This window comes from Nansenia antarctica (genome assembly GCF_963989245.1).
Source record: "Nansenia antarctica genome assembly, chromosome: 12".
In the NCBI taxonomy this organism is placed as follows: Eukaryota; Metazoa; Chordata; class Actinopteri; order Argentiniformes; family Microstomatidae; genus Nansenia; species Nansenia antarctica.
In genome coordinates this window covers 14683895-14700376 of record NC_137682.1, presented here as the reverse complement: position 1 = coordinate 14700376, position 16482 = coordinate 14683895, and the positions used below count along the sequence as shown (strand labels likewise).

The 16482-nt window shown below is 40.5% G+C and overlaps 1 protein-coding gene across 1 annotated transcript in view; it reads right to left on the bottom strand.

Annotated features, from left to right (window-relative positions):
- The window catches only part of prkdc (protein kinase, DNA-activated, catalytic subunit), a gene marked incomplete at its 5' end in the record, with an annotated part of 71567 nt that overhangs the window by 17661 nt on the left and 37424 nt on the right, over positions 1-16482 (bottom strand). The window contains 19 exons of the mRNA XM_080543236.1: positions 66-277; positions 670-849; positions 1619-1750; positions 1969-2084; positions 2716-2919; positions 3468-3639; positions 4716-4926; positions 5154-5252; positions 5656-5829; positions 7085-7234; positions 7625-7752; positions 8759-8870; positions 10406-10537; positions 11081-11232; positions 11508-11651; positions 12589-12708; positions 13405-13542; positions 14867-15015; positions 16000-16063. Of these exons, the coding sequence (XP_080399362.1) occupies positions 66-277; positions 670-849; positions 1619-1750; positions 1969-2084; positions 2716-2919; positions 3468-3639; positions 4716-4926; positions 5154-5252; positions 5656-5829; positions 7085-7234; positions 7625-7752; positions 8759-8870; positions 10406-10537; positions 11081-11232; positions 11508-11651; positions 12589-12708; positions 13405-13542; positions 14867-15015; positions 16000-16063 (2789 nt within the window). The remainder of the gene's footprint in view (positions 1-65; positions 278-669; positions 850-1618; positions 1751-1968; positions 2085-2715; positions 2920-3467; positions 3640-4715; positions 4927-5153; positions 5253-5655; positions 5830-7084; positions 7235-7624; positions 7753-8758; positions 8871-10405; positions 10538-11080; positions 11233-11507; positions 11652-12588; positions 12709-13404; positions 13543-14866; positions 15016-15999; positions 16064-16482) is intronic.

Genomic DNA, 16482 nt, shown 5'->3' with positions numbered 1-16482 from the left:
CAAAGTGAAAAAAGACAAACAAATAAGATGATTATTGATAGCACAATATCAGTATTATGATGTACTTTGCCAAGTGTATCCACTTCTCTGTGTCTGGGGGGACTACTTTGCGGCCGCGAGCCCGTTTGGCAGGGGGCTCCTCTGGGCTGCAGCCGCCCTGCAGCAGGCCCTCCTCCAGGAGAAGGATGCCAGTGGGCTGCTGGAGGCTGGCGAGGCAGCTGGAGCTGACAGCCTCAGGGTGGACCTGGAGCAGCTCCTTGTGCTGGTAAATCATGTCCTGCATACCAGAAGGAAAAAACAAGAGTGGAAAACAGGCCCTGGATAATGAACAGGCCCTGGATATGGCCAAATAAACACTTGTGGATTCAACTTTTAAAATACAATTTAGGTCCTTGCATACCTAGGTAGGATTAGGGTTATGTTACGGCTTATTTCAACACAATTTAGGACATATTTTATTGAAATGCCGTCTATTTTGGACATTTTAGGCCACGTTTAGGATTACAGTTACATTTCGGCTTATTTTAACACAATTTAGGACTACCTTATCCACAAACAAGCAATAATAATGTAGCAAATATCACAAGTGACTCATTTGTGTAACCATTTGAATACAGATCTTAGATAAATATGATTATATTATAAATAAACTTGAGTTAAGGATCAAACCTGCACACATGCAACAAAGGGAGGGAAGTAGACTGTGCTCTTGCTTAGGAAGGTGTTCATATCCTTCAATAGCTCATCAAGGATCCTCTTCCTTTCTCCTGGAGGTTTGCGGGCTTCCATTTCTTGTAGGACACCAGCAAACAGGGAACTGAACAGCTGCTTGGCAAGAGTGGGATCTCTCTGAGGAAAACATACGCAGAAAACAGACACTTCAGACACAGCCACGTTACCAGAAATCGGTCAAAATTAAGGATGTGAAAAATCATCTTGTCCCCTACATGACCGATCGTCTTGTGTACTAACAGGGGTGAGTGGGGGTAAAAATCGGAATCATTGCTGGAGTATGAGCCCTTTCTGCGTGATCAATCCAAGACGATCCCTCCTGTGCTTCTAGACACCTACGTCGCCCCCCCCCCCCCCCCTACGTCTTTCCCCGGAAAAAATACTTTCCGGATGCACTGTATAAAGGTTGGAGGTAGAGGTTATGTATAAAGGTTGGAGGTAGAGGTTATGTATAAAGGTTGGAGGTAGAGAGTATGTATAAAGCTTGGCGGTAGAGAGTATGTACAGTGTAATGTTCATGTATAAAGGTTGGAGGTAGAGGTTATGTATAAAGGTTGGAGGTAGAGGTTATGTATAAAGGTTGGAGGTAGAGGTTATGTATAAAGGTTGCAGGTAGAGGTTATGTACAGTATAATGTTCATGTATAAAGGTTGGAGGTAGAGGTTATGTATAAAGGTTGGAGGTAGAGGTTATGTATAAAGGTTGGAGGTAGAGGTTATGTATAAAGGTTGCAGGTAGAGGTTATGTACAGTATAATGTTTATGTATAAAGGTTGGAGGTAGAGGTTATGTATAAAGGTTGCAGGTAGAGGTTATGTACAGTATAATGTTCATGTATAAAGGTTGGAGGTAGAGGTTATGTATAAAGGTTGCCTTGTGAGACCCACCTGTGCCAGAGCTTGCAGGGGAGCAATAAGGCTTCCGTAGTGGATCTGGATATCAGGCAGGTCTCCCACTCTGTAGCTGCGGTACAGAGTCACCTGGGCCTCCCTTCTCAACCTCTGCTCCGCCATCTTATCCTGAGTTACACACACAAACCAAGTTAGTATCAGGGTTCCCACACCTTCTGAAACATCAAATTCAAGCACCTTTCAAGGACTTTCAAGACTCAATTCCTTCAAATTCAAGGGCCCACCACGGCATAGTTTGAGACAGAACTAGGTGAGAATGTATATAATATCATTCAATCATAATCATTCACTAACGCATGAAAAGAGGCTGTCTTGACATTGGATACCTTTTGCTTTTTCTGTTCTCGGATTTCCTTCTTAGCGAAGCTCAAGCTGACTTTCTCTTGATCCTTGAGGAACCTCCGTCTCAACCTCAGAATGTCAGCACGTTGCTCACTCTCAGCTGGTAAAGAAGAGATGTAAACAGAATGTCAGTGCATTGCTCACTCTCACTAGAAGGTCTATGGACCAATTCACCTTGACATCATGGGTACTTTGTGTAGATCAGTTTTAAAGTCAGATTGTAACACAACAACGTCCAAGGGATGAACACAAGGTTCCTACAACATTGAAATATTCCACACTTTTCCAGACCTACATTTTCAGACTGCTCAGTTGATTTGTGGGTTTGTGTTTTGGCACATGTCAAAAATGCACATGTGAAACTTGATCTTCTCCTCAAAACCTCTATGTCAATAGCTGTTTTGCTTTTCCATACTTTTCCAGGTCTCAAAATTGTCCGTATTTTATTACAGACTTTCCAGAACTGCGTAGGAACCCTGTGAATACTTACTGAGGGCACTGTATGTAGCAGGGCTATGAGGGATTACAGAGACACGCATGACAGGCATGATACAGTACATAGCCATTTCGTGCAGACAAATAGTATATCCATAAAAACTAGATAGATCACAAAGATCACTTGTGATGAAAACTGGTTTACAGCACAAAAACATATACGATTCAGAGAGGCAAATGTGTGTGGTGTTTCTGCCCGCCTCTTGTTTTGGGAAAACTTAGACTTGCAGACTGACCTTTACTGCGACTATCGCCCTCGTCTGTAGGCGCAGTAAGGCGTCTGGTGCCAAAACCTTCCCCGGTTGGTCTCCAGGCTGCTTGCCGCCTCTCCGTCTTCTTGCCAAACACCAGTAAGGAGGAGAGAGACTCTGAGGAGAGGCTGGACTCAGCCAGTGTGTCCACACTGCTGCCTGTCAACCAGTTATATGAGGAGCGACGTCCTGCAGCAAAGGGAAACAAAGCCGACCAAAGCAGACCTCCATATAATAATAATAATAATAATAATAATAATAATAATAATAATACATTAGACTTATATAGCGCTTTTCTAGACACTCAAAAACACTTTACAAACTAAAAACATTGAGTAGTAATAATAAAAAGAAACAAAAAATAAATCATACTTTAAAAGAAAGTATCGGGGTCTAATTAATTTTGTGTCTTTGTAGGACAATCTACTCTGTATTCTGCAATTACACCTAGATTTCGGGGCGGAGAAGCGGCGAACAAGCAACGCCAGCGTCCTCTCTCAACTGGCATTACACACACCATAAGAAACATACTGTACATAATGGCAAAGGATGCACTAGCCTTGAAAGTTGAGTTGTGACACAAGACAACCTAGACTGTGCAGTAAGCTCTTTTCGTAGTGAGCATTAAGTATCAAGAAACAGGACTCATGAACATTAAGCCGACCAGTGAGGGAGTAGTATCTCCGTGACCCCAAAGGACAAAACATTGGAGTGGTACATTCCAGCTAAGAGGGTACCTGCAGCTTGCGTCCTGGTGAACTCCAGGGAGGCTTGGGTGGATCTGAGCTGGCCCCTCATGGTTCCCTGTTGAGACGCTGAGCTCTGCTGGCCCTGAGTGGCTTGGGTCTCCACAAACATAGGGGTTAGGACGGTGCTCCTGAGTCGCCAGTTTGAATCAATCACATAGTCCTTAGAGAGAATGAGGGTTGGGGATTAGATATAATATACGCCATTTAACTGACGCTTTTATCCAAAGCGACTTACATTGCAGTGAGTGCATACATTTCAGTATATATGGTCCCAGCGGGAATCGAACCCACAACCTAAGCGTTGTTAGCGCCATGCTCTACCAACTGAGCCACAGAGGACCACGAGGATTAGTTGACTAATTGTGTTGTAGTGCAGCATGGGGCTCTTCCTGTTATACAGGTGTTCTGATGTGGAATAGCTCCCAATTGCCAATTAAACTCTCCCAGTCCCAGACTGTTTTTAAAGGACAGGTCAGAGCTAATCTTGGGAGACATATACTCTTAGGAGAATGGCAGCCAGGGCCAGTGCCCTGTAGCTATTTTTGATGTTCAGTTTTTAGTATTGTTGTACAGACCCATGATAGCATCAAGACAGGTTGATTGTAGTGTTGTATTCTGGTATATTAGTGGTCTTTTCGTTTTTATCTATTTTGATGTGAGGTTTATAAACTGGAGTGTTTCTATGGTTTGCGTTTTTGTCTGTCTTGTGTGTTTTCAACAAGGATCACAGTGGTTTCATACTTTCTTGTGTCCCTCTGGGACAGATGCTCTGTGTGAATCTGTGTTTCTCAATATAAAATCAATTAATGAATCAGTCAAACATTTCAAATAGTTTTTCCAACAGGTTCCGGTAATTTAAGGAGTTTATGCAATTTTAATTGTAAAAAGTGCTATTCAAATCCATTTGATTGTGTAGTTACAGCCAGCTAACTTGGATTGTGCTTGCCAACTACCAAGTTTGCGAGTCAAGTAAAGCATTTGGTTGATAAGAACATCCTGCCCTCACTCTAAACCAGGTCCCTAGCCTTGTTTGGCCTCATAAGGACCAGGGTGGTAGAAGAGGCTAAAAGCCAGAGTTTTAAGCAGAATATACCTAGAGTAAGCACCGTTGAGGCCCGGAAGTGACTGCGGAAAAGCACTTGGTACTCACTGACATGCACAGCGTAAGCCCTGTGAGTTTGATACCATTCCTTATTCCGTTACATGCATTACAATGAGCCTCTGAATTCTGCTGACCTGGAATTTGCACTCAGACAGTGGATACTCAAACATGCTGCGTGCATAGTCTGGACTCTGACTGGTCATCTCCAGCAGAAAGCTGGTGGCCAGGCTTAGGAAGCGCTCTTCAATCCGGCTTGAGTACAGAGAATGGAGCAACACAAGCATGCGCTCCAGGGTGGCAGTGGGCAAGCGTTTCTCATGGCTCCAGAAGTTATGAACGTACAGCCTGCAGAGAGAGTGAAGGGGGACGGTGTTTGATTAATCAATGCCAGATGACCAATAAGCAAATAAACAGATAATGCAAGCTTAAGTTTGAGTCAAAAAACCTAAAGCAAGTGCAGAGGAACATTAATGATCAGACTTCAAAGAGGTCAAGCGATAACAAGTAAGAAGTACCGGTACTAATAGTACTAAAATTACAAATATAGAAGCTAGCATGTAACAGGTACTTACTGTAGGCCTTGGTTTTCATCAGTGAGTCCCTGAAGGAGGATCTCTTTTGCTGTGTTGAGGACCTCTACTGAGGTACTGTCAGACTGACTCTCTGCATCACTGAAAGTGAAAACAATAGCCCAATTACATTTTATTTTACAAGGAAAGTTGACTGAGGAATAGGCCCATCTTAAAAATGTTTTTAAAAATCTGCACCTCTAGTTGTTTATAGATGTTTCCGACTGTGGGGCAGCAAAGAAGATGCACACTTTTCTCAGGTAAGTGTATAGGCTGCCATTTCCCAACAATTTAGCTAAAAACCGAAATCTTCAGGGTTGTTGTGTTGGTCAACTGTCTCCCTGGTTACCTTTACTAAGCGCAATGCCATTTTTTCTTCTCTGTTCACCCGGAATAGTGGGCCAGCTAATTCGGAACTGCGCATGGTGCCTTTAAAGTGAATCAGCATTTCGAAGGGCTTCAAAAACTAAAAAAGCACAACTGTGGCAAATAGATGGAGGCTAACCTGTAGTTGTCCTGAATCCACATGAGGATATCGTACATCTTCTCTCTGCAAGCTGGCGAAGGGTGGGAGATGAAGAACGTGACTGCTCCCAGGACCTCCTGAAGCTCCTCTGGCTTCAGCTTGGGCAGAATCTTGTGGAGGATATCCAGACAAACTCTCTGTCTTGCCTCGTCCCTAAGAGAACAGCAAGGACAAATGGTTTCACTGTTGACAGGGAATACAACTGGTAGATTGTGCCTTTCTTAGACTTCACTAGGCCTTGTAAGGCCACATTATCTAAAATTGAGAGATGCAAGGGGATGATACAATTGAGTATGGTATTGCAGTTCATACAGTAGGTCAGTGTTATACAGTACAGGCCAAAAGTTTGGACACACCTTCTCATTCAATGTGTTTCCTTTATTTTCATGACTATTTACATTGTAGATTCTCACTGAAGGCATCAAAACTATGAATGAACACATGTGGAATGATGTACTTAACAAAAAAGTGTGAAATAACTCTAAATATGTCTTATATTTTAGATTCCTCAAAGTAGCCACCCTTTGCTTTTTTGTTGTTAATATTATTATTTTTTTGTTTGTTAATAAAATATATTATAATAATATTATATATATATATATATATATATAATAACATATTATTATTAACACATATTATATTAAATATTATTATTATATATTTTATTAACAACAAAAAAGCAAAGGGTGGCTACTTTGAGGAATCTAAAATATAAGACATATTTAGAGTTATTTCACACTTTATTGTTAAATACATAATTCCAATGTGTTCATTCATAGTTTTGATGCCTTCAGTGAGAATCTACAATGTACCAAATAGTCATGAAAATAAAGGAAACGCATTGAATGAGAAGGTGTGTCCAAACGTTTGGCCTGTACTGTACGTACAGTATCTCTTATGTCTGCACACATTATGTGACAGAACACACCTGGCTAACCAGAAACACGTGTCCAATTTTCCAATACTACTGGTTCCCTGAAATAGGGAGGATTACAGTGGAGTGGAAACATGTGGCCACCCCTAGTCAGAATGTCTTTTACAATTAACATCTAAGTGAAAAGAAGCAAAACTAACCTCAAAATGGTACAAAGTTAAACATGACACATTTCATCACATTTTAAAGCAAGATACTTTAAAAAAAAAAAACGTTTTACTCACTAGCTTTGCACAGATTGAGCTAAGTATCACACACATAGGGGATGTGTCCATTTTGTTAGTTGAGTGACAAGACAGGGTGGTGTTAGGGAGCATGGAGATGTTTCGGTGAGATGCCAGAGGTGGCAGATTTCCAACAGACCTAGCACTGACAGCTTTCAATTGTTGTTTTATCATGCACCTATGCATTTCAGATAGATGTATGTGACTGTCATATACAGTGAAGTAAATGAAAGCCACAGCAGCAGCTTACCTGTGGCCCATCATCTGTGTGAAGGCCTTCGTCTTGAGCTTCAGGTAGATGTCTGGGATGACGTCCGCTCGGCTCAACACACACTCCAGACAGTGAGTCTTCAACACACCGTGCAGCTTGGGTAGTAGGAAAAACACGTGGTTCTCAAACCTAATGACAAACACACAACCGAAAACACTCGCATTAAGAACAGCAGAACAGGTTTTTTTCACCTGCGCAATATTGCAAAAAAAATAATACATTGTCTTTTCATGCTGAAAGATTGGTTCATGCATTTGTTAGGTCTAGGCTGGTTACTGTAATGCTTGTTACCTTGTCCACCCTACATGGCCGATCTCATTCAGCCCTACGTAGCAGTGCGTACGTAGACTTGTTTTTACGTAGACATTATTTGTGTAAACTCGGTTCTATCCAAGGCTAACCCCATGCTGGGATATCACTCACGGAGGGCAATTATCCAAATAAAAAGGATACATATACATTTCAATAAGTCATATACATATACTACAAAAAAATATATATATAAATAATCATTCTTACCTGTCCATAATTGGAGGAAAGTGCTTTGACACATTGCTCAAGCAAATAATGAAGCTGTCATCCAGTTGTTTTTTATTCAAATCCATTAACTTACTAGTAGCAAGACTGAGTAAAGATGCATCAGGATGCTGAAAGAAAAAGCAGGTATTCAGCATTAGGTTAACCAATGTTGCATAGTTAACGGAATGGTTCACAATTTATACACTTAAATATCATTTTCATTTACAGTGCCTTCAGTAAGAAATCAGGATCCTGGAATTGTTCCAAATTGTGTTATGCCTGACTTGAAAATAGATTTAATTGCGATGAACACAAAATATTCAGATTTTTTTTTTTTTAAATGTTTACAAATTAAAATGTGGGTTAGTGTGTATGAGAGACTGTGTGATGATGGTATGAGAGTGGATAAGGATATTGTGACTGCCAATGGCCCCTGGTCCTAGCATAGATTTATTTTTCTTCTGATGACTGATGTATAGGTGATTCACGTGCTTTTAGATTAATGTACTTGTTGTCGCTTTGGATAAAAGTGTCTGCTAAAACAACTGTAGGGTGACAGCGCCATATAACCTTTACTCTATTATTGTGATTTTGTATCTTGATTCTGCAATGCGAATGTTGAGGAACTTAAGCCAAATAATTTTGCCCGTGTGTACTTGTACATTGGGATGTAATAAAATAAATACAGATGTTGATAAATGTCCAAAATGCAAGGTAAATGTAACAGTGTATGTTGTGTAGCGGTTATGGGGGAGGTTTCTGCTCCTGGTTTTACAGACAGCTGTTGTGAACTTAAGTTCCCAGGCGAATGGAAAAGGTGAGAGGAGAAGAGTGCATGGATGAGAGAAGGAATAATACAACAAGCGAAGTTATGATGCTGTATGTGCCTGCTATGAAAGTGTGTGTCGGTGATTAGATCAGCTAGATCCAGGCAAAAGGGTGCAATGCGATAATAAGTGTGTCACTATCACCTTGGATGATTGCAATCTACCTCTCCTCCTTTGCACCTGCGTTTATCAACGCCGCCTACAGTACACTATCATGAAACGTATTAAAATCATTAAAGCAAACAATAAATTAAGCCATTTGATTACATTTTCATAACAAGATTATGAAGATGAAGTTAACACATACACTGTCTTTTTCAGTCGTGTTCTTCAAGATCAGGCCAATAATCTCAGCAGCAGCAGAGGAAACTTCTTTGAATCTTGTGAAGGACAGGTTGTTGGTGAGGGACTGGATGTACCTGAAAACACGTGACACATTAAACAACAACTCCATCCCTCACCCTCTCTGGAGCATCGGCCATGTTTTACATCAACTTTCCTTGTAACAATTAAAGGTGTACTCACCTGATCTGTTCCACCACCAGCACACCTGATTCAACTAGTCAAGTACAAATCATAATTGCTTTGTACTTGATTAGTTGAATCAGGTGTGCTGGTGGTGGAACAGATCAAATATGTGGAGCGGCTGGGGGTCCCCGAGGAGAGGTTTGAGAACCACTGCATTAAAGGATTAATAACTAATTTACAGTTGACTATGTCAATGCTCCCATAAAACGCCATACTAGGACATAGATTTCCATGTTTACAAGGTACTTTGTATAGTATTTATGTATGAAATGTGCTATACAAATAAAGTCTGATTTAGTGTGTATTTTATATTATTAACCCACAATAACCAATTCTCTCCACTGAACCAGAGCTACCAACCCTAACCACAGAAATATGAGGCTGCAATAATTATGCCACTTGCCTACCAACCCTAACCACAGAAATATGAGGCTGCAATAATTATGCCACTTGCCAAGAATATGGCTGAAAACAAATCGATGTTGTAACCATGAATAGTTTATCCCCAACATGTGTATATTATGTTGCCCTGCTTTTAACCTGCCCAGGGACTATGGATATAAATCTATTTATATTGATGTGTAAAGTGAAATGTTAAGTAATGTATTGTCAGTCAACTACATACATAATAAATACAACTCTCTCATATACACTAGCAACCTAACTAATAATAAACTTTAGTTTAGTCTAATAAAGTCACTACTACAAGAACTTCTATTAACAGTCACCAATACAGCAACCACTAGTAGTTTGCTGCTTTACTACTTTACTTTACTACTGCTTTACTAACACAGCAAAGACCTAGGTTCTAGGCCCTGGACAATCTAGACAATTTGATGGCAGCTACTAGATTGTAATCAAGTGCAATACTGAAACACAACTGTGAACATTTCAAACCTGCAAACTGCGACACTTTAAATGAATGTGCAATAACACTATGTGCAATATGACAACCCTCGGGTACATAAGGTTCAGAGATAGGAAATGTTAGAATAGGTATAGCATAGAATAGAGTACAGCACAGTGTTTTATTTGTATAGTATAGTATAGTGGATAGTGTACATAGCCTTTATTTATGTAAACCAGCTCTTTTCCCTTCTTGTTTTTAGTTTTTTTTTCCTAGCACCAGGGGAGCCCCCCCTCCCAAATTTCGTTGTATGGTACCTGTACTATATCAATGACAATAAAGACCATTCATTCATTCATTCATTCATTCATTCATTCATTCATTCATTCATTCATTCGTTCATTCATTCATTCATTCATACTAAAGACAATTTTAAACTTACACTACTGACAATACACATGTAGCCAGCTGAGGCAAGCCCACAAAGTTTCTTCAGCAACTTCCTATGTGAACTTCCTTTCTCATTCACAGAGGCAGCTGGTACCTTTAACATGTATAACAAGCATACAGGCCTGTTACCTCTCATAGTCGATTCCACAGGAGGCGTCATACACAGGGAGATTATTGGCAAGAATGATCCCCAGCAGTTGAAGTCCCACTGTGTTATCTTTACTCTTGGGGTCGATGCCACAGAAACGCTCGTAGATCAGGCTGCACAGGTAAAAGGGGAGAAACTTCACTTCACAGCCCATTTTCAAGTAGTACTGAAACTACATTAATAAAATATGCCATTTAGCTGACGCCTTTATCCAAACCGACTTATATTGCAGTGAGTGCATACATTCTTCAGTATATACGTATGGTCCCAGCAGGATACTTAATCATTGGAATTCTGCAAAATCAATGGACTGTAGTGGCTAAAAACGAGCACTGCATTGTCATTATTATCTGCTTATCATTATTTTATCAAATTTGTCAATGTAGTGTGTTTGTTGGTGGTCTGTCGGCGACGTCAATTGTGCCTGCTGTTGTGATTGTATCTTGAGATGGATTATTTGGCTCGAAGGGCTAGAATCTTTGAGAGGATGTAACGCATGACAACCTACGTAAACATAGGAACATAGGAAGTGCGTACAGGTTAAGACTATTTGCACATGGTGCTAGGGCCCGCTGTCGGACCGTCGGATTCTAATACTGTATTATAACTCATGGGCTTCATAGACAGTGTTATCAGTAGGGCAATATCATTGTTACTTGTAGGGCACATGTAGGCAGTCTTTCCAGCACTCCACCACTGTGCGAATGATCTCCAGGTTGTGCCTGAAGACGGCCCTCTTGGGGTGGAAGCTGTTCTTCATGAGGAACGCCAGTAGACGATTAGCCAAGACTTCGTCTCTTGTGTTGCCCTGGGATGAAAATGTATACAGATGTAAGTGTTCAATTCCAAGGGAAATCTACATATTACCTACATGATCTGTGCTTTATTCAATCACATACACTTCACCCCCACTGAATTTGGCATATTGGTAACATACCATTGGTAACATACCATTTTCTGATTAATTTTAATTCACAGAATAGCTGCAAAAAGCAAGTCAATTGCATTTAAGGAGCTGTGTTATAGGTATTATATTCTGGGAGTAGCAAGACGAGGAAGGGCAGAGAAGAAAGTCCAACAAACCTTGGGGCTGGCCAGGCCTATCCAGGAGAGCACTGTGACCACTACATCCACCACCATGAAGTGGATGCCTTCTCCTCCGTTGTTTCCAGAGACGACAAGCTGTAACAGTGGTCCCAGCCACAGCCTGGCATATGGTCGAAAAACCTGAGGATTTACAAGAAAATCAGACCTGTCCAGCACAGGAAGTAGCTATACCCAAATAAAACCGTAACACGCCTCTAACCTTTTTCTCTCATCTCTCTGGATATCCTACTGTCTGACCATCTTACTCACATTTTCTTTAAACTACCCAGCCAGCATTAAATGCTTGTTTTACATAGGGCTTCAACAATGTCACACAATAAACACATATAATATAGGCTACAATTACCGTACTCACTAAATGCAAAATATACACCCTAACTAAAGTCTAGGAAGAAGCGGTCCAAAGCGTGGCTTATTTTCACAAAGGAAAAACAACAACAATGCTACTTGTAACATCTGTAAAACTAATGCTGTACAAATATTCTCCCATTTCATCCACTTTAGATGTTGACAGACAGACTGTTGTTACAGACAGCTCAGAAGCTCCAGCCAGCTGCTCGTATTTCATCTAGCTCATATTTCATCTAGCTCATATTTCATCTAGCTCATATTTCATCTAGCTCATATTTGTTTTAAAAGTGATATCCTTTTAAGAAAAGGATCATGTAATGCTTATTATTGTAGAAGAAATAAGACTTTGTAAAGTTTGTACGTTTATGCTAGCAGTGCTGATGATATGATATAATATTATCATTACAGACCATTTAATTTATTTTCCATTATTTTATTTATTTATATATATATTTGTATTTATGTTCAGATATTATACACTGATTATACACTGTGTTCAGAGACTCTACAATAAAACGGCTGCGTTGATGCTGATACAATACTTTCTCCCAACCGCGAGAAAATTCAACTGATATTTAGTAATGATAGAGTTTAGAGAAAATGTAGAGAGGGACCGGCTTCCAGTTTGTAATTATGTAGGTAGGCCCTATACTGGCAGGAGACGGGTCATTGTAAGGTGGTGGACGGATGGAAAGGAAGCCTTCACCTCCTCAGTGTTGATGATCAGCTTTGCAATGAAGAGTCGGATATTTAGTGGTGTCGATGGATTTCCCAACTTTCCTTGCAGGAACTTCATCCAGGGTGGGAGTTCACTGGGTTCACTCCCCTACAAAACGAAAGAGAAAAACGCATGCAAATTGTTTCAAGTGCTGGACAGAATAACAAAAGACCAAAACAAAATAACCAAAAGATTAAACAATCACTAGCATTGCGTTCCAATCCACACTGCTTATTCAGATATTTTTTCTAGCAATGATGACAGTGAGCTGAACTGGGCTGATAACATACAGTCTCTTGCGCTCTTGTTCCTAGAGTTGCAGTCAAGTATAACTTTTGGAGTATAGAGCCAAAAGAAGAAAAATTGCTTCACTGGGACATACTTATGGAGGGCACTGTATCTGTGACAGGCCTGCATCAAAAGAAAGTAGGTTGACCCTATATATAATGTTGTATCTGAAAAATATACTTGTCTGCAACTCTAAGACGCTCCCAACCGTGATTTGTTTGAGAGAGACACCAGGGGACAGTTGTTCAAAACGTTTAATCTGGATCAGAATGACAATTCTTCCCGGATCTTCTGATCCGGGATCAGATCGAGCTGGCTGATTTCCCCAATACGACTCAGAATCAGACAGATTCATCTGATCCGACAGATAGATCTGATCCTGGATCAGAGAAAAGAATCGGGATAATGCTGATCCAGATGAAACGTTTTTAACGTTTTTAACCTGCACGGCCATTTCAATCCCCTCTGTGATCTTTATCAAATCCACCATGGTGTTCTTGTGTATGTGATGCCGACCTGCTCCACTGTAGGAGTGATGTTGTTCCTCCGCATGTGGCTTATCAGAGCAGTCATGGTGGCCATGCACTCGTGCTCATTGACTTCATCCATTTCCAGATCGACAGACTCCTTGGCCACAATGCCCTCCACTCGTTCCTAAGGGGATAGTTCACCCAAATCAATTCTTTGCTTCCTTACCCTTAAAGCAGTCTATGGACAATCGCACCACACATCGGTTTTGCTTCCTAGCCACTGTCACGATGCATTAACTGTTAACACCAAAAATCTATAGAAATCGATCAAATTTTGTTGTTTTTTTATTTCACAACACAAATCATAGCAAACAGTAATAAATAGTAATTAAACACAGAAGGCTTGAGTTAGGATTAATAAGGCAATCTGGAATTGGTAGATAAAGTGGGTGAAATAAGTATTCAACAACGTTTTTTTTTTTTTTTAAATGCAGCTCACATTAAAAAAGGTTCTGTGCAATACTGGGGAACGACACAGGAAAGAAGCGCTGAACACGCTAACTGAAATGTATTCAACACTTGGTGGAGAAGCCTTTGTTTCCAATGACAGCTTCAGGACGCTACGATTAGTGGCATAAGCTGGTTTAGTGCTTTTTCTTACCGTGTTCAATACTTTTTTCCTGTGTCATTCCACTTTATTGCACATAGCTGCTGGAAGCTCATTCCACCAGCGGGGAGCCAGTACAGTGAAGAGACGTGACCGGGCAGCGTGACTCCCGACTGGTCCCACAACCTCTACCAACACGGCAGTCACGCTGCCCGGACACGTCTCTTCACTATACTGACTCCCCGCTGGTGGAATGAGCTTCCCACGGCTGTCAGAACTGCAGAGTCACTACCCATCTTCCGCCGGAGACTGATGAGCCATCTCCTCAGGTTACACTTTAACTGCTCCTTGTGAGACATCTACTAACCCCAGCACTGCGCCTCCTGAAACAGCTGCTTCCCCCTATACTGTGTCTATTTCCCCCCTTGTACTGTTTCTCCTGTGTCCCAAAATTCTATCACGACGACTGCCTTGGCCTGAGCTAGATTACTCTTCCTGCTACGACTGGTGAATTGATGATTCACTTGCTTAATCAAATGTATCGATTGTAAGTCGCTTTGGAATAAGGCGTCTGCTAAATGCCAAAAATGTAAATGTAAAAATGTAAATCTTAGTAGTTTATAGTTTATCTTAAGTTATAATTAAAGCATTATATAGTTAGACAACACATTCATATTACAACTGTTGAATCTGCATTTGCAAATCAAATTATGTCTGTGGATTTAATATCATTAACACTACTTTTTTATCCACAAATGCATGGCTTTATCTCAGTTGGGTATATCTATTGAACTAGAAAATCTAGTGTTGAAAATCTTGGATAACTACACAACACATAATGCATTTATTGATGACCTTCGAAAGAGGTATGCATGGAAAGAGACAAGGCAATCTGACTGACCCTGGTCCTTATGGTACGGCTGTGTCCAGCAGGATTCTGGGAATTGTAGGAGAAGCTTTGGACTCCTGTTGAGAAGTCAAACTGACTCATCTCCTCACTCAAGCTGCTGTCAGCCATGTAGGCCTGGGAGGACAGGTAGACTGGCTCTTCTGAAGAGAACAAAATAAAGTGAAAATACAATTGATAAACATGCTTTGCTGTTTCTATGAGACCTGGGTCGAAGAAGTTTATTAGATTCATTTTATATTTATAGATATTTATTAGTATTTCCTTAAGTTTGCCTGGAATGACATACTGTATGGACAGGACTTTTCATTCCATTCCATTGTGCGAGGACACTGGAAATGGTCATGGATGGGTCTTCCAGCACAAAATGACCCAAAACATACGGCCAATGCAACAAAGGAGTGGCTGAAGAAGAAGCACATTAAGGTCATGGAGTGGCCTAGTCAGTCTCCGGACCATAATCCCATAGAAAATCTGTGGAGGGAGCTGAAGCTTCGAGTTGCCAAGCGACAACCTCCAAACCTTAAGGATTTGGAGAGGATCTGCAAAGAGGAGTGGGCCAAAATCCCTCCTGGGATCTGCGCAAACTTTGTGATCAACTACAAGAAACGTCTGACCGCTGTGCTTGTCAACAAGTGTTTTTTCACCAAGTACTGAGTCATGTTTTGCTAGGGGGTGAAATAAGTATTTTACTCAATAAAACACAAATAATCTTTCAAAATTCATATAATGGGATTTTCTGGGATTTTTTAATATTCTGTCTCTTACTGTTAAAATGAACCTACCATTAAAATTATAGACTGTTCATTTCTTTGTAAGGGGGTAAACTCACAAAATCAGCAGGGGGTGAAATACTTATTTCCCCCACTGTAGGTGTTTCAGAGTTCCGAACATTTTTGTGCTTCTTAGAGCAACTCTAAGAAGCTACTATATTCGTTCTGTTTTCTACCACTGAATCACCAAGTTGAGTTGGCCGGCTGCTGAAAGAAGCAAAATAACAAAGACACGCACCTGAAAACCAACTGGATTTTGTGATTTCAACCAATGACAATATCTCAACAGCTTTGTCTTATTTAAAGCTGTTAAATCTCCAACATGTGTTTTGTTCTCTGAAGTGTTACCCGTACCTCCACTTTCCTCGCTTACTTCTTTCCGAATCATAATGTATTTTTTCTTTCTCTCAAGAGGAACCTAAAGGAAGTCAAGAAAATGCAAAAATTAGAAACAATCAACTGTTTATAACTGATTCAAGGTCTATCCATAAACAAATAATTAACTTTCTCTGAACATAAAAACTGTTAATTTATGAACCCCAAAAGTATATAACAAATTTACTGTCCAGCACTTTCTTTACAACACGTAAAGCGTGGTGTTGTGGCTTGTAAAAGTAACCGATAGTTTCTGCCCTTCAGCATCCCTGAGCTAATAAACCACATTTGCATACTGTATGTATTGCTAATTCTCTAATGCTGTTAGTGTGCTTTTTGCTGTGCTTAATGTTGTGCGGGTTTATGTGGATGTGTGACGCTGTCCCTTTAACTTGATGCTATGACTGTAAATGGAGGAGGTGTGGAGATGTACGTATGTTTTTACTCTTTTAACTGTGCTGG